This window comes from Rhinolophus hipposideros (assembly GCF_964194185.1).
Source record: "Rhinolophus hipposideros genome assembly, chromosome: 12".
NCBI lineage: Eukaryota > Metazoa > Chordata > Mammalia > Chiroptera > Rhinolophidae > Rhinolophus > Rhinolophus hipposideros.
In genome coordinates, this window is record NC_138058.1 from 58,811,195 (window position 1) to 58,832,728 (window position 21,534).

The 21,534-nt window shown below is 42.1% G+C and overlaps 1 protein-coding gene across 2 annotated transcripts in view; it reads right to left on the reverse strand.

The window, feature by feature from the left end:
- Nucleotides 1-21,534, reverse strand: part of BABAM2 (BRISC and BRCA1 A complex member 2) — a 375,203-nt gene that overhangs the window by 15,845 nt on the left and 337,824 nt on the right. For both annotated transcript variants that reach the window (XM_081069729.1, XM_081069730.1), the window contains one exon: nt 13,773-13,926. In XM_081069729.1, coding sequence (XP_080925855.1) covers nt 13,773-13,926 — 154 coding nt within the window. The remainder of the gene's footprint in view (nt 1-13,772; nt 13,927-21,534) is intronic.

Sequence of the window (21,534 nt, forward strand, 5' to 3'; positions counted from 1 at the left end):
ACAGCCAGGGTGCTTTTTTTCCAAAACTGGTAAGACACCATGGATACAGAGCCAGCAGACCAATAAACAGATACAAACACAGCAAAATCAACTCTCAAAATACAGCAAAATGAGCCTCCACCCTTTGTCGATTTCAACAATCTGAAAGCATGTTTTGTACTGTTAACTACTACAGTGAAGAGACAAGCTCCCTTATTGGTTACTGTAGGAGCTCTGGTTGTAAAAGAACGGCCACAAGTTCAAAAGTCATAGAAATAGCAAGTTGGTTTTGAAAACCCTAAAGATTATCTATTCCAGGGATCAGCAAACTTTTCCTGTAAAGGATCAGATCTTAAGTACCAAGGGTGCCAAAAAAATGTATACAAGGGGACACTTTGGTCAACGTTGCTCAAGCAGTAGTTCACCGTAATCAGAAGTGCCTGGACACTGATGGTAACCACTCTGAGCACCTCTTGTAATTGCAGAAGTCAAATGTGACTTGTATTCATCTTTTGTTATCGGTATATATTATTACAATTTTAATACAGTTTTCCTTTCTTAAAATGTGTATACTTTTTTTTTTGGCTCCCTCTGTATTTTGAGCTTAGCAGGCCATGTACTCTGTCACTACAATTGACCTCTGCCCTTGTAGTGATAGTAGCCATGCTAAACATATAAATGAATGGGTGTGGCTGTGTTCCAATAAAACTTTATTAACAAAACCCGGCAGCTGGCTATATTTGCTCTCAGGCTATTGTTTGCCAATTCTTTATCTAGTCCAAACCTCTATTTGCAGAGGAGGAGTGAAGTGAGTCCTTCACAGTCATAGGTCCCACCCAAGACCATTCAAGACCAAGACCTGCAGGCTTCGTGGGAGGAACAGAGATGCTGCTGCAGGCCTTAGAGCCACCGGTGTGGCTAAACTAGCCACTGAGATAACTGGAGATTTTGACTCACACATTTAACTTCTCCAGAGAGGATCAAAATGCCATGTGGAGAATGGCAGCTTACAATCTAATAGGATTGGGAAAGAAAACCTGTAGAGAGGTAACCATCAGTTAGAACCTCAGAAGTATATGTTGCTCAGGCACAATCTTGAAATGTCTCTGGTGAAGGGCTGGAAGGAAAAGGAAAACAAGGACCTGGAAAGCCGCTGCCACTTGCCTATGAACAATATGAGAAGAAAACAGCAAATTCATTTTTTCCAGTCAGTAGCTAGTCAAACATCTGACAGTGCATAAATGGTCAGAGAGGACAAACCCTCTTGTCCAGGGCTGAGAACAGGTTGTTTTGGCTGTCAAGCATTTTCAAAACAAGTTTTCTTGGTCTTATGACAGGTCGTGGCAAGAACAAGAAAATAAAGAGTGGAAGATCCCATGATCGCTGCTCCGGGCTCCCACGTGGGCTGGCTCTGCCTGCACGGTCAAGTCTGCTTTCAGAGGGTGCAGATAAAGCTGGTTTTAGGGCTAATACCACCTTGCCAGTGATGCCATTAATAGAGTGATTCCCCTAAGAACTCTCTGGCAGCAGGATAATCATCCTAGTCTAGGAGGAATAGGTCAAAGTCACTCTTAAGCCCAAGGGCGCTATTCTATTCAAACCTACGCCCTGCTTTGTGTTCATTTTCACCTCATGTTTTGTGGGCAAATTATTCCTCTGCAACTGAGGTTAGAAGCCACCTGCTCAGAGGTGGATTTTTCCATCTCAACTGCAGAACACTTGGTCAGGGTGGGGCAATCGGATCAGCAAGGAGGTACTAATGAGAAGGGCCAAGGTCAAGCTGGTCTTAGAAAGTGCCATGACTTCCCCACCAGCAGGGATCTTGTTCTTGGGGGTTTCACAAACTCTGCCTGAAGAATAGCATGAGTCAAAGAGGATGTTGAGTGTGGCGGTGCCAAAGGACACGCAGGCGAGCGGAGATCGGGAGACCCTGTCACCAGGTAATCCAGAGAAAACGTTCAGAAATCACCCAAACAAGTGCGCCAGGAATTCTCAGACACTCTAAGTTGTTACTGAAGAACCCAAGGTAGCAGACCCAGACTCAAATTCTGACTCAAATTCTGAATGGCTGTGTGATGCTGGGCAAGCATTCTCCTTCTCTGGGTCTTCTCTGTTGTCACTTCCCAAGTGAGGCAGCTGATGGTCCTTCCAGCTCCAGTGCTGTGACCCTGAGACACCAGTGCAGGGAGCATCTGGTCAGTTACCATCAGGCCTGCTCTGGCCGTCTCACACCACTCACACCACAAGGGACAGCTAAAGTTCCTGGAAGAAACAGTGAAAGAGGACTTGCTCTTATGTCATGAGACAAGTTATCAGACCACAAAGGCTGTTTCCGTTCTGCCAATTGTCTGAGAGAATGTTTTGAAGAAAGAGGGCCTGGGGTATGTGAAGATTGGTACGGGGGTCCTACTCACTTCACTTCTACATCCCCGCACACAGGTGGGTCCCACACATAGTAAGACCCATCAGTGTTTAATGTCTCTACCCAGCAAGTGGTATGAAGGCACTGCTGAAGTCTGCTGTGCAGCGCCTGTATTACCTGAGAGAGAAGACTACAAGATGGGTGAGTCCTCCTTCCCCAAACAGGCAGGCACACTGTTCTGATGGATTCTCGAGCTGTCCCTCCATACAGGATTCCCACCAATTTAAACTTCAGATAAACCACAAATCATGTTTCAGTGTAAGTATGTCCTAAACATCGCATGGGATATACTTATACTGAAACTGGCAACCTTAACTCTGGAGAACAACTGTGGGTCCCTGAGAGCCCTGGGCACTGAGGTGGCAAAGGAGGGGTGAAAGGGCCCAAGATACATTCTTTTGATAGTTTTCCACAAGTATGACCACAGAACTTAGTTTTTACTGCCTTTCTCAATATTTCCAAGGCCAAGGGCATCTATTACGATTTACTATCGAAACCAAAGCAGATCATTGTATCAACATGTAATTTGTTAATTTAAGAAAAATTAACTTAAAATCTTATTGTCTACAGAAAAAAAGATTAAATGTCTTAGCAAGGCAGTTAATAACAACAGTTACTGTTCACTGAACACCAATAATATGCCAGGAATTTTACCATCTTTTTTGCATCTAACACTCAGAATCCCCTGTGAAAGAGGACTGTTACCCTCCTGTACAGATGAGAAAACCAGCATCTACAGAGGTAAGAAAATATGACCAGAAAGTGGCAGAACCAGGATTTGAATTCTGGTGGGTGTGATCCCAGAGCACAAGTTCCCTCCACCCTGCAGAACCTGGCTACCTGCCCCTTCTACTGCTACCCTCTTCAGTCATAGGTCAGTGTATACTGGCCTACCTGTAACCCCCATGCTTCCCGGCCTCTGGGCACTCTGTCCCCTCTAGCAGGAGTGTCCTCCCTCTATCTCTACACAGCAAATCCTACCCATCCTCCAATGTCAGCTTCCTTGATCTCAGGAAACAGACATCGTATCCTCTTCTCAGGAGTCCTACTACATATTTTTGTCTTACAAGAGTTATTTACACAGAATTTTCATCCTGCCTCTAGTTCAGTGAAGGCAGGGACTATGTCCCATATATCACTTAACATAGCGCCTGATACCTACGTTGAATTCAATAAACATTTGCTTAATGAAAGAATGAATGAATGGGAAAGTGCTGGTGATCTGGGCAGAACCGAACCAAAATGTCTGCCACTACAAATCCACACTGGCGCACACCAAGCCTGAGTGTCCAAGGCAGAGGGCCTAGAGACTCCAGCTCTAAATGGACAGGCAATCAAGCTGAGGAAGAGAGGCAGGGAGGGCACTGTAAGAGTAGAATGCCAGTCTAAGAGCTGGGAAACCTGATGCATATTCTCAGTTCCTGCACTAAGCTACTCTGTGACAAGTCACTTCACTTTGGGGGCTCAGCTTCATAACCTATGAAACAGGTATAACGCAGTACCTATCTCATAGGATTGTTATGAGAATTACAGGAGTTAGGATGTAAAGCATTTACAGCTATGCTGGTGCAGTAGATGTACTCAATACATATTCATCATTATTGCCATCTATGAGATAAGCAGGAGGGACTGGATGACCCATTATCGTTTATTCTGAGAAAAACAACATAGTCTTGCCTTTACATAGATTCTCCCATAAATTTCACTTTTCTGGACAAATGGAATGATGGCAGTTTCAGGATTATCCAATCCCCCCAAATGATCAATAATGGAAAATTCTGATTTTCTAAATTTTGATTTTGATTTTGAGAAGAGCTACAGAGCTTCCCGCTTTGCAATTCTGACTGAGTCGTTTATACCATGGAGGGCCCTGTTGTCAGAATGGAATCGCAACCAGCAATGGACCATTCCAAAATCAATCAGCACGCTTTGTAGTTGGGGCTCTTTGAAATGAGTGGATGAATTTTACTTAGCACCTGGAGGGCAGCAACTGTGTGTATGTGTGTGTGTGTGTGTGGGGGGGGGGGTTGTGGTCCCCAATGCTTTGCACATAGCCTGTATATAACTCTTAAATGTTTACAGAATGAATCACCAGCAATTACATAACTGCAGACCATTGTTACACTCGATCCTTACAATCACAGCTGCTCCGAAGTCTGTTCTCCTGAAGGTTATGGCATCTCCACCTGGCAACGCAGCCCTGGCTATCGAGACAGCACACCAAGGGGGCAAACTACTTTTTCTCCTCAGAAGTGACTTTGGATGAATGACTACCCTAGACCACTCCTGCCTCACTTCTGCTTTCTTAGCTTCCATTTTCCATTAGCCGTGACTAAGCACCAGAGGTTATGTCTGTCTGGGAAGATAGGAGTCACTGGAATTTTTTGTTCTCTTCTTAATGTGCTGCCTCCCTGTTGGTGTGGAGGCAGCTATGAAGAAGTGTCTTTCTTTTGGCCTGCTCCATTATAATATCCCGTTTCTTCTTTAGCACGTTGATTCTAGTAATAAGTTGGACCACAGGAATGTTTACCTTCCCTTAAAGGTCTTCAGTGCCAGGGCTCTATACTCTCAGAAGAGCAACTTCTATTTGAGAATACCCTGGGCTTTCCCCATGGTCACAGCAGCCCTCAGCCTCTGCGGCGAGCCCCTGGAAAGAAGGTTCCCATGCCCGGCCCCTCCACGGGTAAGTGGGTAGGTAGGGCATGCAGAAATGCTGACCTCCAGCCCTGACCCCACTGTGCTGCTCTGTGAGCAAAGGAGCAGGAAACAGGCAGAGGAAAGGTAAGAGGTCAGAGGCAGCTTGGGCTGGGCTGTGGACCAGTGATCAGGGCCATAGGTAGTGCCTGGCCTTGAACAAGTTCTTCCAGGAAATGAAAATGATAAATTGAATGTCACCTCTATGCCAATCTCTGTGTTATGGGTTTTATACCAATTATCTCATTTAACGTCCACCGCAATGGTTAATGCTTACCATATTCAATCTTGGCTGTACTAGATGATCTCCAAGGTTCCTTCTATGTTCTATGTCTTTAGACTGGCCCCCAGTGTCACACTTACCTTCCTAGATGCATTTCTGTGTGGTCACCCAATTTACCTCTACTATTGGCAATGGATTGGAACAGTGGAAACTGCCCCAATATCTGCTCCTGTTTTTGCTCACCTGTGTAAAGCTTCTATTTTACAGGTCATGAATTTCATTCATTTTAGTAGGTGGTCCCTGTGCTGAATGATCTGACAACAGACAAGACAGGATCCCATTTCTGCAGAAGCAAGGCCTCTGCTTGTCATTCATGATGTGCAGAGAATGGCTAGTCTGATTGTTCTGTGACGCTTCCCCTCCCCCGCCACATGTTTCCTTCTAGAATTCATGCCTTAATGAGAAGTGATGGGAACAAGCACTTGGCTCTCCTGCCTTGGCTGGACTCCACATCACACATGACAGCCCTGAGCAGCCCTGGCGGCACCTGTCAGAACGCAACACACACATCTGAATCGTCAAGCCTAATTCCCGAGAAGCTGTTTTAACTTGACATCTGAGAATGTATTGCAGCTAGAATTATTTTACTGGGTGTGTGTTCGGGGCATATGTGTGCACGTTCTGCAACTGAAGTGTTCTATAAATACCAGATACAGGTTGTACGAAAAAGCGTCACGTACATAGTGTACTTAATTCCACTTAGTAGTGTTTTCAATTTGTGTCTGACCTCTGGCAACAGAGATGGAATTTTTTCAACATGAATAAAAAAATATGCTAACCTACCTTAAACACCATTTTCAGTTACAATCCCAGAAATAACTTAGAGCTTAGCGATCATCAACTAATAGCCCTGAACCTTCAGATGAGGGTACTGCGGCCCAGAAAGGTGAAGTGTCTTTCCCAAGATCACACAGGAAATTAATAATGGTGCCCCATGAGGCCCAGATCTCCTACCACCCAGGCCACTATTCTTTGCATTTTCTTTACTTCCTGTATGTTCTTCTAACAGTTTAAAGGCAACTCTGATTCCATTAGTAAGTATATGTTTCTACTTTGGTAAACCATAAAATCCCAAACCAACTCCTCTACCCCTTCCTTTCTGACTCTGTAAGATGTCTATTTGTCCAAGAAAGAAAACAACTGTAGCTCACAAACATGGAAGTAGCTGCACTTGGTTATCACGAATACTTCCCCAATGGCTGAGAGGGATAATTGGACCCCAACCCGGGTCACTCCGGAGCTCTCACAAGGGCACAACTGAGTTCATTTCCCCGACAAAGATGTGCTGACCTGCTAGTTATTCTTTCCATGTGCAGCTTCTTCTGGTTTGCACGACTGAGTCCAGAAAGCAAACCCTAACCCTGTTTTCCACTGAGAAAGCAGGATGGAGAGGGGGAGGTTCAGTCTTTAAACAGTCCTCAGAGGGGCCAAAAAATGGAATCAAAGGACACCGGGAACACAGATGGAGGACCTGGAAAAGATAGTCTGAGGGGTCCATCCAAAGGGGAGTGAGCTGTCTGTGCTGGGTGGTAAACGCCCTGTGCCTGGTACAGCCTGAAAGGATGGTAAGCAGCTTAGTCTGGATGAGGGCTGTATTAGCAGTAATTGATGGCCGGGCTTTTTAATGGAGCTTATCATTTCACAGCAACAGATGTCAAGTTCTAATAAATAACATGTCCTCTCTGACCTACGCAATTTGGAGAGGATGCCTGGACCGCAGGCAGATCTGGATTCCTCCCCATCTCTGTTGCGCTCTCTTCTGAAAGAAAAAACAAACCAAATCCCTTGAAGATACTTTTCAAAAAGATTCTCTTTGAGAGTTCAAGGATCCCCAAACATCATGTTATTTATTTGCTGTATTTTTCTCTGCACAGCATCTATATTTCTAAACCCCAGAAGGGACAGGTGAGCTTGCCCAAACAGGCGCCCAGGACGTGTGGGTGAGTGGGAGGCTTTGGCCACTTGGGCTTTCCTCAATTCCTCAGTGGGCTTACCTGCACCGGTCCCTTTCCTGGGCTCTCGGGGTAGTCTAGTCGCCCGAGCTCTCCTGGGCTGGGCCTGGAAAATTCCCTCTTCTCTCCTGAGGGGAGTTCAGCTAAGATGAAGTTGGGATTTTTTAAAAGGGAACTATTCCTAGGAAACTCAAGGCAAAACAAAAGAAAAAAGAAAACCCATGAATCATAGCAGCAGTTGGGCTGCAGGTTCTGTCACTAAGGTCTGGCCCCACTGGGCCCCCTGTGGCAGAGCTCCTGGTAGCTTTGTTCGCCCCAGTGCTCGCCCTGCTCCCAGTTACCCTTCCAGTTCAGAGTGGCTCAGTCGGGCAGCTGCTCCCCCTTGCAGAGGGGCTGTGGGGGTGAGCAACCACAGCTGGTCACAGATATTACCTTCCTAGTCATCCCCCGACCCCTGGATGCCAGACAGGAGTTCCAGAAATACAGACATATAAAGAGGAGGGGTGAGGCGCGGGGAGTAGCACTCCAGGGAGAGGGCTGCAAAGTCCCCACCAGGGATTACCCTAACGGGGGAGGGGTTGGATACCCAGGTTCTATAGCTGGTTCAGCTGGGGCTCCCTCTGGTCAGCTCACTGCCTGACTCCGCAGCTAAACCTCAACAGAAACAAAATAATTTGAGCTGCCCTAAAGAGCTACCAATGAAAGGGCGAAGAAGTGAGTGATTAATACCTGGAGAAACAAATGCATAAATAGGCTCACAGTATAACCACTTACACTTCATGAACACTCCCTCCCCCAGCCCACCCTTACTCCCCAAAGAATTCTCAGGCCTCAGGGCTCCCGTGACCCGGCTGTGAAATACTCTTAGAACTGGGATTTCCACACTGTGTTCCCTGGTATCCTTGGGGTCCAGAGGGGCCTCAGAGGCCACAGGGGTGGGGTGCAAATCAGATGGGGACATCGACCTCCTTCTTTTGAATCAAAGAGAGGAGATCTACTTTTACCTATTTTATTTAGAGGACTAATGCATAAGGCTGGATTGAAGCATTTGTTAGCTAATGAGAAGTTTAAAGAAAATAGTGTCTTTGGGAATACTAAGGTATCAAAAATGAAAAATAATTGAAATAGTCCGGAATGTACTATTTTTGTAAAATTCTTAAAAGAGAAAGTTATTCTGCAAAGACAAGTGAATGACAAATAAAAGTATGCATGGTGAAGCGCAACATATGGGAAATCATGGACTGCTTTGGGAGTGCTTGGATAGGTTTCTAAATAAGAAAATAACATCTTTTTCTGACCTGGAGGCAAGAACAGAAACAACAGATGATTTTGGTAGGTTCATGATAAATTATTCCCATGTGTTGACTAAGAAGATATTTTTTTGAAATGTTCTTTAGTAATTCCATTTATATAATGAATTTAATGGGTGACAAGCTATTGCAGTAGGTGATTTTGGGGTTAAATTCTATTCTAAGAACCTACTTAGGCCTCTCTGATCAACCTGATGCTTTATACAATGAAATTCATAGAAAACTCACTCCACTTATTCATAGATTTGTCAGACTAGAAAAGATTACAAAAAAATCATTTGATGCCTTCTTCTGGACATGCAGAAGCTAAGTACAAGATACTAAGTAGATAACTAGTGGGTTCAGTTTTTTTTTTTTTTAAGTGACAGTTGGACTTATGTAGATTAAACAACTAAAGGGTGAATTTTTCCACTTTTCAAACAGGTTGTGCTGGCACCAAGCAGACACAACCACAGGGGCTAGCAACCATGGATGGAATGGCCTAGAACTTAAGAATCTCTGGCCACGTCACTGAGGTTGGGGGACTGTTTACTGGGGTGCATGTGAAGAAAGCAATGCAAACTCTGCTGTCTTTTAACAATCTCTTTCCTCCCCCCAGGAGTAAAAACCCCTGTTAGAGCTCAGTAGTAACAGTGAATTTAGCAATGTCATCGGATACAAGGTTAATCCAGAAAAATCATTTGTATTGCTATCGACTAGAACAGCTGGTAAATAAAATCTAATAAAATCGTCCCAATCAAAATCTCAGCAGACTTTTCTCTTTTTTTGAGGTGTAGTAAGGGTCGGAATTAGCAAACTGATTCTAAAATTTACATGGAAATGCAAAGGACCTAGAATAGCCAAAAGAATCTTTAAAAAGAACAAAGCAGGAGAATGTACATTTCCTGATTTTAAGAAACACTGGTATTCAAATAGAAAAATAGATTGATGGAATAGAATAGAGTGTCCTGAAATGGACCCCCTCATATATGGTCAACTTATTTTGACAAAGGCATGAAGGTAATTCGATGGGGAAAGAATAGCGTTTTTTCAACAATTTTTGCTGGAATACCTAGATATATATATAAACCAAAAATTGACTTCAGCCTCAATATTATATCATACACAAAAATTAATTTGAGATGGATCGTAGACATTAATGTCAAACCAAAGCTTCTAGAAAAAAATAGAAAAATCTCTTTGTGACCTTCTGGTAGGCAAATAATTATGAGGATATAAAAAACATGAACATAAAAAGAAAACATTGATAAAACAGATTTCATTAAAAAAAAATTATCTGCTCATCAAAAGACACTGTTAAGAAAATAAAAAAGCAAGCCACTGATTGGGAAAAATATTTGTAATACATATATCTGACAATATAAAAGAACTCTTAAAACTCAATAACCAAAAGACCAACAACCCAATTAAACACAGGCAAAATTTGAACAGACACTTCACAAATGAAGATATATTAACAAACACATGAAAAGATGCTCAACATAACATTAATCACTAGGAAATCAAAATTAAAAACACAATAAGATATCACTTTGTCCCCTCTAGAATAGCTAAAATTAAGAAGACTGACAACAGCAAGTGTTGGAGAAGATATGGAACAACTGGAACCCTGTATGTTGCCAGTGGGAGTGTAAAGCGGTGTAACGACTTTGGAGAAAGCTTGTCAGTTTCTTATAATCATACACATACTCTCACTCCCAGGTATTTATTTACCTACAGAATTGAAAATATAAGTCTACAAAATTGCTTATACAAGAATGTTCATAGTAGTTCTATCCATAAAATCCTCCAAACTGGAAACAACGCAAATATGCATATGCAGATGAATGGATTAATAAATTATGGTATATTCATTGAATAAAATATTAATTGGCATTAAAAAAGGAATGCCATAACAGATAAATCTGTTTTTTTGTGTTTTGAACACAGAAAAAAGACAGAAGAGTACAATCTGTATTATTGAATTTATAAGAAATATCTAGAAGAGGAAAAACTAAGGCATGGTAATAGAAATCAAACTGTGGTTGTCTTGGGAATGAGAAGACTAATTGGAAAGAGGTAGAAGGTAATTGTCAAAACTCCATCAAAAGATATACCTAAATCTGTCTACTTCATTGTATGTAAATTATACTGTAATATATATCTTTAAAAAAGATACATATTCAAAGCACTTGCCTTCAGAAAACTCATAATTAAGTAAATGAGATATATACTAAGATGGGACAAATCAAAGAATAACACAAATGAGATTTCCAAGGAGTGTATGACCAATAGCCGACCAAGACTGGGAGACCGGGAAAGAGCTTCCCGCAGGTTGGCGTGCATGGGCAAGACCAGAAGGAAGAATGCTGAAGAATGAGCAGATTTGAAGGGGCAGAAAAAGGGAGGAAAGGAGTGAGCAAAGGCACTGTGGGCAACAGCAGAAGCTAAATCCAGGGCTCCTATGTAGGTCCATTCATTGATTGACCCATCAAATCCAGCCCATCCAATAGGGAGGAGTAGAGACCTGTTTTACAGAATGAAGTTCAGAGGGGTTATGAGGCCTGCCCAAGGCCACAGAGCTTATAGGATTAGACCTTACGATAGGAACTGGGACATGCATGACCCCAAAGCCTGGGCTCACACAGTAGAGGGCATTTCGCTTGTGAGGGCAGAACTTTCCGGACAGCCATGAGCCAGAAGCACACATGGTAGGAAAAGCCCTGGCCAGTGCCAGCGAGTGTCCTTTCTGAGTTCACATGTTTAGAATTTTGCTCTATAGGAGAGAATAAACAGCTGACTCCACTCAAAGGGCTCCACTGCTGTTCATAAACCATGAGAGTGTTTATGTCATGGGCAGAGCTCTCGAAGTGAATTATAGCCTTTTATGCACTGTGTACATACAATATTTTCACAGGACAAAGAAACAGGGCGTGTAAGGAATGCTGTAGTTGACCTTTCTCTCTTTCTGTCCTTTCTCTCCAACCTTCTCCAGCAACCTCAAGGCTATCATGTAGGATAATGAGTGACCCGGCTGTGTTTACCCATTCTGACCTGGCATTCTGATAGAGCCAGCGAAGTTACTCAGCTCAGTTTAAGAAGGGAGATTTGAAACTATTTCTTCTTCCTAGCACGAGCTGCTGGCTTTCTCTTTTATTGCATTTAAAATGGATCCATCTTACTCCAGTAGAAAGCAGATTTTTTCAACATTACTTCAGATGTTTTCTTTAGACTGGTGTTAACATAAAGCAAATGTCTCTTGCAACTCTGAACCAATCTGTTAAGATAAACAGGCTACAATTATGATATATATTCCTATACTGAAATCACAGGCTTGTGGTCTGCAACTCCTTAAAGACTCAATTCATACATGCTAAAATGTCTGCGCACACACACACACGCACACGATACCTTTGCCATGGAAACCACAAATACACTGGTTCAGACTCCATAGCACATACCACAAATAGCAGCCCATCTTCTCAGGGCAGATCCTATGCAGACACAAGGAAAGCCCAGAAAGTTAAACAACTGCAATACCTCAAACATAAAACTTACTTTATAATCCCTCTTTTCAAGTCTAGTTCAAGATGTGTAAGTCTTAACCACTGTTATCAGTTACATTTGCATGTGCTTGTTTTTATTCCTTAAATAGAACTCAGGCATCCGGGACAAAAAGGACAAATACAGGGAGACAGTGCGTACTGAAGTTTCAGATACCAACAGGTCTGGGTTCCACAGAAGAGTCTCGGGAGGCCTGGGTTTCTAGAGGAAGCCCCTCTGCCGTTATTTAAAAGAGCTCCTGCTGCGTGAAGGTCTTGTGCTACAGGAAGTAAAGGAGATGCCAGCAGGTACTCTCCCTGGGAGGGAAGGAGGTCATCTCAGGGAGGGGGAGGCATGAGCAAGGCATGAGGCTCGTCCTACTAAACAAGCGCAGTGTAGGTCTGGAAGGCCAGGTTTTGTTAGTAGGTACTTTAAAACCGTTGGAGGTTTGGTACGATGGAGGCTTTGCTCTCTCTTGCTGGGCTATAGATTCCATGATGACATGGACAACTTCTAATTTGCTTGTCATTGTGTCCCCAGCATGATGTACCCTGCCTGGAACAAGGCAGATGGTCAGTAAATACTGGATGAGTGAATGAAGAGGGTGCTTAGCAGATAGTCTCGATTCTCTAGAGCTTGATCCCCTTCAGCTGGGATCACACGTTTGAGCACATGGCTGTTCAGAGTAATAAAGTAATAACCGCCTGCCACACTAACTATGATTTATTTTCGGAAACTATGATTTTGATCCACTTTTGTTTCAGTCTAGGAGGCCATGGTTCGTGAACACTGGTGTTCCATATACTGAAGTCTTACCTATAAAAAACACTCAGCATATTTCTATATTTACCTATTCCATATGACTGGTGAAAGCTTTCCACAGAGAAGCTTTGTAACTCTAAACTTCAAACTCTAGCTAACTTCAACATCTATCAAATTCCCAACCTACTTCCATTGGGATTTTAATAGTTCTAAGCTATTTATCTAGCCATTCATTTAATTAATCAAGGACGATGCAGGCCCTACTTTAGGCACCGACTGCAGAGATACAATGAGGTATACAATTCATCTGTTCCTTCAAAGACATTACAATTCCATGTGAAAAACTAGGTACCGGGTCCATTTATTGACTACTGAGCAAAAAATCGATTTGTTTACTGCCAGCTGAAAGTTTCCATTAAAAAAAAAAAAAGTAGCTGTCAACATTTTCATCATCAACACCATTTGTCCAGAACTCTAATTCCTATATAGTACTTCTCTAATCTAAATAGAGGTAGATTTCTTATAAATCCTGTGATCCATTGAAAAAACAAACAACGCAGTCTACCTGACGAGGCTAGATAAGGGTTCAGCAAGGTTTTTCTGTAAAGGGCCAAATAACAAATCTTTTTGGGTTTGTAGGCCATATGCTGTCTGTTGTAATGATTCTGCCACTATAACATGAAAACAACCACAGAAAATAAGAAATGGGTGTGGCTGTGTTTTAATAAATATTTATTTATAAAAACAGGCATGGGGCAGGATTTAGCTTGTGGGCAATAGTTTGCTAACCCCTGAACTAGATCAACACAATGTTCTTACCTGTAGAAAATAACAATGGATTCACTTACTTTGCTCTTTTGGCCATTTCATTTCCGTCCCATCTGGGGCTGTATGGATAATTTTTTTGGGCCTGGGAATAAAGCTGTCCACTGTTGGTAAAGTGATAGACAGACTGAAATGTGAGAGTCGGCTGGTCTCGAGGAAAAAACAGGGGCAGGTCAACTGCAAACACAGAAGAAAGGAAAAGAAAGTTAGGGTTTAAATGTATCTTAATACAATTTTGGGGGGCTAAATCTGAATGTTGGGTACACGGCTCTATTTAAACCACAAATACTGGTTGAGACTTAGTTCAAAGGAGTGGATAGAGGGCCCAAGAAATACAAGGTGCCTTCCCTGCCTTCCCGGAGTTACAATACAGGTGAGACGCAAATCACACGCAGATGAAAACTTAATCAAGATGAGGCATGAGGTGCAGGTGCTGAAGGAATGCTTTGAGATGGTTACAGATGCTGGCCGCCCTCAGCCATCTGAACTTCTGTGGCACTTGCCCCGTTTTCCACAGCGGGGTTAGTGGGATACCTGTTTTAAGTCTCTATCATAGTATGGACTCTTCAAAGGTTGGGAAGTCTTCCTCACCTATAATTTGATTCAGGAAGTGGGATAAAGGCTATCCTTCAAGAATGAATTTGGAAAGGAGATTATCAAGAGGGCAGGTGATAACCTTTCTATTTTATAGGACGTGGCAACTGGACCACCAGAAAAAAATAAAGTTGCCACTTTACTTCCAATCCAGCAGTGAATTTTGGTGCTGAGCAGCTTCAGGTTTTTCTGTAGTTACCATATATACCTCCTAAGTCAGTGGGAGCTCTGTGAGAGAAAGCACCAGGCACAGATTGGAGCTCCACACGTGTCTACTGTGACGGTACAGACCGATTCTAGTCTTTGCTATGAGCCAATATTCGGTGCTTTAGCTGTTCATTTGGGGGTTCTTTAACTCCATTTTTGAAAAGAAAATCACACTTATTTTAGTTGAGGCAAACCATCATTAAAAACACAGATTGTTTCAGTAGCACATTCCTCAAGGTAGATAATGTATATTTGGGTGAATATTATCCACTTCTAGGACAAAGAACAGGCATAGTAATTTACCAAAAATAATACCAAGGAAAATGTGTATAGAGTTTTCTAGCTTTACAGAGTACTTCTTTGTAGATAAAGTACACACTTTATCTAAGTTGATACGTGTAACTCCGTGAGGCAGGCATTCTTTATACCACCTGCATTTAACAGATGAACAAACTTGAGACTCCAAACAAGAGGTTTATTAACGTGCTCATGCCATAGCGAGGCAGGGGCAGGACTCAGACTTATTAGTCCCCTGATTTAAACCCGAAGCTCCTCTCCTGGGCCACGTTGCCTGCTGCTCTTAAGGATACTGGTATAACCTGCTCGCCACACTCACTATGTTATGATTTCAATTCATTCATTCAAGTGTCTACTGTGAAGGATGGACAAGGTTCATCTTTTTGGTGACATGAGGCAAATATATGAAACAAAATGTGTACTAGATAGTTGCGCATACATCTATCACCACGGCAGTTTAGGGGGGCATTGGACTTGGACTAGGTTCTCTTAGCATCCAAGGTGATTTCTTGAAGGAAAAAAGTTAGATTTGTAGTAAACTGAAAAAAAAAAAATCGTTCAGTTGGTAGTGCCTGTTAGACCGCTGAGTGAGTATCTCTGACTCAGTGCTGCAGGGGGTTTCTACATGTGAATCATACCACAACCAAAGAAAAGTGGCAAGATTTTGAATGTCCACTCTTTAGTCAGATTTTCCGCCTCAGTGCAGTCTCAATGTCTATTTGTGCCAAAGCAGAGATTTAGTAACATAAAGGAACAATACGAAGTATAAAAAACAGACTAATTCAAATTATAAATAATCTGATTCAGAAGACCCTTTTGAATCCCTCCATATTACAAAGCATGAACTGTAACATTTTCAGTCATTTGGAATAAATACTGCTTTCTAAAATAAATTTATATCTTTTCTGATTATAGCTAATTTTATTTTTTTCTGACTAATTTTAGAAAAAAATGCCTATTTACATGTACTTAAATTATGTTTACATTATGTGTAAATTTCTAAATACAAAACAAGATTCAGATTAACTCTGAAAACAATCACCAACAGCCCTGGTGAAAAGTGTGTAACATGAAAGCTTCCCTTCAAAAATGACAGAATTCAATGGCAATAATTCACAAATTTAACATAAACCTGGTCACCTATCAGTCTCAAAGTAACACAGATAATACCACAGGTTTCATGATTCCACGCTACCAGCTTTTTGGGGCTTTGGAATGCATTATATTTTTTGTTCCTGTTATTTTGTTTTGTTGAAAATGAGTTGCTGGTATTTTGATATGCTGAAAAATGATTTTCCCACCTAGTTCTGAATCATCCACTCTGTCCCCATTAAATACCCAAGCATTGTTCAATGCCCAAGTGCATTGTTCTGATTTAAAAAAAAAAAAATGCCAGCCAGCTACATGCTGGATGTACCACGATCCCCCCAAAGTACTGATTGCAAGTTTATACTCCAAGGAGATTTTTCTAACAACGGTACGGTTGAAGCCAATATTAAAATTTCAACACAGTGGCTGCATTATTAGGGGAGCAGGAATGGTTACAGAATATTTCAGAGATAAAATCAGAAATCCACATATGAGAAAAAACTAGAAAAATATAAATATTTAGCTCAATTTAACTCAATTGATCCTGTCTGTATCAATCAACAGTCAATGAAAGAATGGCTTCTTTAAAAAGGTTCTATTCATAAAAAGGAGTTAATAATGAAAATACTTAGGACAAATACTTTACATTCTTCTTTTAATAATGACTTGAATGGTACAAATTAGTCAGGACTAAAGAAAAACAAAACCTGTTTTCCTTATCCCCAAACTTAACGTTTGCCTATAGGCTAACTCATGGTTTCTGATGCACATACTGAAATAATGACGTTAGGCCTTCAAACACCTAACTAGCTCTAAAGGAACTTCCGGGTCCAAAGCAGCTAGTGCTCCTAATTTCAACTCTGTCAAAATTAAACATTTTAACCATTTGCTTCCTTAGAACCCAAACCACCTACTGGCTCAGGTTTGAATCCTGGAGTAGAATCATTCCGTTTGGTCCAGTTACTCACTGTCGGTATTATTTTGACAACTGCTTTCTATTTCCTGTATACAAAGACTGAATTTTGGTCAGCTCTCTATCCACAGAAGGGATGGTCCGCACTTGTTCAGTATAATCTCAATAACCGTTTTTGAAGCATTACTTTCTTCAAGAACTTGTTGAGACAAGTCACAACCAAGCACTTCTAAGTCTGCACAACCTGGGCAGTTCCCAGGACTCATTCACAGGGCTCTGCCGCCTGGCAGAGGGCGGGCATAATTAAACTCTGCACTACCTTGCCTCGTGCTGGACTGTGGCTGCAGTGACAGTCCCACAAGTCGTGGTCCCTGAGCTCGTGATACGGTCCAGGCCACCATCTGCCATGCAGCTTGGTGAGGGAGCTGAATGCTGCCTCTCCAAACCACTCTGGGGTTCAGATGAACGGATACAATCTTACCTTCTAAAGCAAACAGGCTTAACTGCCCCCAAATGCTTCTCCTTTCATCATGAGAAAACTTCACTAAAGTCGTATTGAAGTTCACAAGATCCTAGAAACTCCTCACTTCTCCAAAACCTCAACGATGGAAAAGTGACCCTCAACAGCCAACAGACATGCGACACTAGGTATCTGATCCACAGGACAGCTGTCAGATACTCACTCGGAAGTTTCAGACATAGTTCTAACAAGTTTGATTCTATGATTTTTCCGGAAATCTAATTACGGCAAGATGAGGACAAGGTACATTAATAGCAAGTAGTGATAACCAGCAGTCTGACACAAAGAAGGAGAGAGAATAAGAAATAAAAGCAGACGTAGGAAATCAAAAAGAAGCCCTCTGGGGCCATCCAGGGTAAGAAGAGAAAGCTCAATCATCCTTCAAGTTATGGCCAACAGTAAGGGATGCCCATCCCCAATCCTGGTAACGGGGGCAGACCCTTGTGATTGCCCACCCAACAGCCACCCTCCATCCTTTTTTTATGGGCAGAGCCCCTTTCTACTCCAGAGTCTGAAAGTGCTGGAAATCCACTCTGAGCCTTCCGTAGAACCACGGCTGGGAAATGTGATTCAGTCCTGCCAATGGGACCCAAGGGGAAGTCGGCTAGGGTCTTCTGAGAGATATTTTCCTCTCTGATTAAAGACACGTGTACGAGGGAGCCCCCATTCCATTCCTGCCTTACATCTTATCATGTGAGATCCTGAGGCTTGGAGCTGTGCACCCATCTTGTGACCACGAGGGGAAAGTCAGCCAGACAGCACTGAGCTGCCGAATTCATCAGCCGGGAACTGCCCAGCTCTGGGGTTCTTGTTATATGAGATGATTACAAGTCCTCACTATTTAAACCTCTTTTAATCAGGTCTTCTCAGACTTGCAATCAAAGGCAACTGAGGAAATGTTATTTCTTGCAGCTTCTGTTCAAGAAGGCAGAATAATTGTACAATCTATTTCAGAAATATTTCCACCAAGCATGGTTAAAAACATTCAAGGCACATAAATAGGAAAGTTTTAGTTGTCTGGAAAATTCAGTTATGTGGGACAGTTCAATCTTTGGAAATGCCAAACAAATGAGGGGTTAACCATAATTGCTTCCCTGGGAGTCACATCATCAAATATTTTCATCATTATTCACAAGTCAGCCATTATTTCATTTCTCCAATCCTTGAAACTATATATTCCTGTGCTTTTCCCCCCCTGTGCTCTTGGGTCAGTAGGGAAGATACTCATGGATTCACTTTGGAGTGGTCATGGTTATGTTCCCATTTCCAGGCCTCCCTAGTTCCTCGAAACCTCATTAGGAGATAGTTTTAACCCCATGCCGACTTGCTGTAAACTCCCCTCCAACAGTGATTCCATCTGAGGTCGAGTCTTCCTAAGCTCATTCCCAGGTCACCCCCACCGTGCACGCACACACCAGTTAGGGAAGTCTGCCATCCACTTACTAACCACCCCAGCTAACTACACACTAAACCTTTGAGACACATGGGTTCTAACCACTAGAAAGTTAAACACCACATATCCAGAATATTTGCCTACAAGAAACAGAAAAGTAAAGTTTTCCAGTTCAGATGAATCCCTATTCAAGGCACCAAAAGTCTTTTACTGTCACTGCCTTTCATTTAAGTGACAGGGGAAACTAGATATTAACCAGATCTTGTTAAACTGGTATCAAATTTTCACTATCTTTTGTGTGATTTGATCAGGCAAACAGGTTATCTTTGGGGTTTTAATAACATCAAACTGAAGCCTGAAGTGTCTTGAATTTTGCTGTCAATTCTTAAAATCCTAACATAGGAGGAGACAGCATGGTATGGTGGGAAAAGGCACAGCCTTTGGAGTCAGATAAAAATGGGTTCAAATCCTAGCCCCCCATCTAGTAGTGGTGAGACCATAGGCAATACACTTCATCTCTTTGAATCTTGATTTTCTCACCTGCAAAATGAGGATAAGAATTCTTCCCTTGTAGTATTGTTGAAAGGACTGAACAAAAACTGAACAAGTACTAAATAAATATGCATTCCCTACCTCTACTCCCTCTTCTCGTTAGTTTTTATTTTTTAAGGCTGGCTTTATACACTGTTCCATATATGTGAAATTTCTGAAAACTAGAGCATACACCTTCACGTTGCTTAAATTTTAACTATTTTGAGGGAAATCTTTCTAAACTTTGTATATACCTTCACATCCCAGTAAATATACTGAAAATAATTTAGTCTTTTCTTGATGATGGAGAACACGTGGAAAAATCATTACAAGTTACAGCCTCAAGTGGTAAGGAAGACTTAGCTTGCTCTGTTACAAATATCTCCTAAGAGCTACACTCCCAAACTGTTAAGAGCTGATGTACCTTTAGTGTGTGGTACGTTGAGGTCCCAGGGCTAATGGGTGTGACATGTTGTTGGCCCCCTGCCGACAAACATTCTCTGCTTTGTTTTCTTTTTCTACCCAGCTCCGTTTTCCTTTGCCACTTCTCACCAAAGCCAACTCTGTCTCTCTTTCTTGCCTCTTCTCTTCTCTTTTGTCTACTTCACCCCACATATGTCTCAGCTTCTGAGAAGTCAGGTACGGCTGACTATCCACCCCTCGACCAGAACCTGGCAGGTGAACTGACATAGTGTGAGCTCTGGGTTGTTTTCCTCAGGCACCCTTCAGTGACTGTCTCCGCCTCCTTTTGTTGTTGTTTCTTTCCAGATTAACTCATACAGCTGTCCCTGGCAGTTGAAGTTACAGGAAATCTGGCCTCTGCTTATATTTTGTTTAGCAATTGCTTTTGAGGTACTTTATAGATACAAATTAATCATCGCAACACCCAGTGAGCCATTCACGTAAAATTGCAAGAAGACCCTCACAGTGAAAGGGATGCTATTGAGTGGGCCAGTGAAGAGCCAGGTTCTCTCTCCCTACCCACATAAACGAACCCAGACTGAATGAGCTAGGCTTCTCCTCCCAGGAGATCAGAGCTTCTCACCTGGAAGTGAACATCAGCATCAACACAGAATTAACACTGCGAGCGCGCTGGGGACTCTGCCTCAGGCCTCTGCTTTCTGACAAGCACCTGAGGTGATTCTGGTATGCCTGCCCAGGTAGGAACCACTGCAAAGACTGTGAGCGCGTAAGGCTCGGGGCCATGTACTATAAGTTACCTTAGTATAAGCACGAGTATGCCTCGTGCTCAGCACAGTACATGGCACAGGAGTGATACTCAACAAATGCTCGTTGAACTAAAGAAAAGGAGCATTTAGGGGAATGTGAACTAGAGCCTCAGCGAGATTCCACCTCATACCCATGAGATTGACAAAATATTTAAAACCCAGTAATACTCAAGTGTTGTCGAGGCTGTAGAACAGGGAATTCTCATTCACTGGTGAGAACGTGAATCTCTACAGCCTTTTGTACACTGAAAAGAAAGATTACATATTTTGTAACTCAGCAATCTCACTCCTAAAATACTGCTACATGTGCAGAAGATAGGTAGAAGAAGAAGAAGGTAGAAGAAGGTGTGCTAGTAAGCATTGCTTGTGGTAAAAATAGGAAACATCTTAAATGTCTGTCAACAGAAGACTAGATAAATGCATAGCAGTATATTCTTCAATGCAACACCTTAGAGCCGTTCAAATACATGAGCTAAGTCTACATGTTCCAACGTAGATGAATCTCAAGAACATAATGTTCACTGAAAAAAGCAAGTTACAGATGACAGTGTTCAATATATACTTACAAAGTGCAAAAACGTGCACACATTAGTGCATACTGTTTATAAATGTCTAGGAAAGTCAAAGTGTAAAAAGGTGCACAGGAATGAGAAACACCAAGATAAGGACAGTAGTTACCCTTGGGGGACGGGAGTACATCAGTGAGAGACATTCATGGGGCTTCAACCAAATTGATAATGTGCGGTACCTTAGAAAAATATATTAAGATTTGACTAAGGTGGATACATGGGTATTTCTTTTTGGACTCTTTATATACTTATACAAGCTTTAAATATTTATAATTAAAAAAACAAGGACACTGATATTCACAGTAGCAGAAAACAAGCCACATGACCCATTTATATAAAGTTCAAAATCAGAAAAAACACACGAAACATTAGCTATGGATATACATAGTAGGTGTAAAGCTATTATGAAAAAAGTGAAAGGATTACGAGGTACAAACTGACAG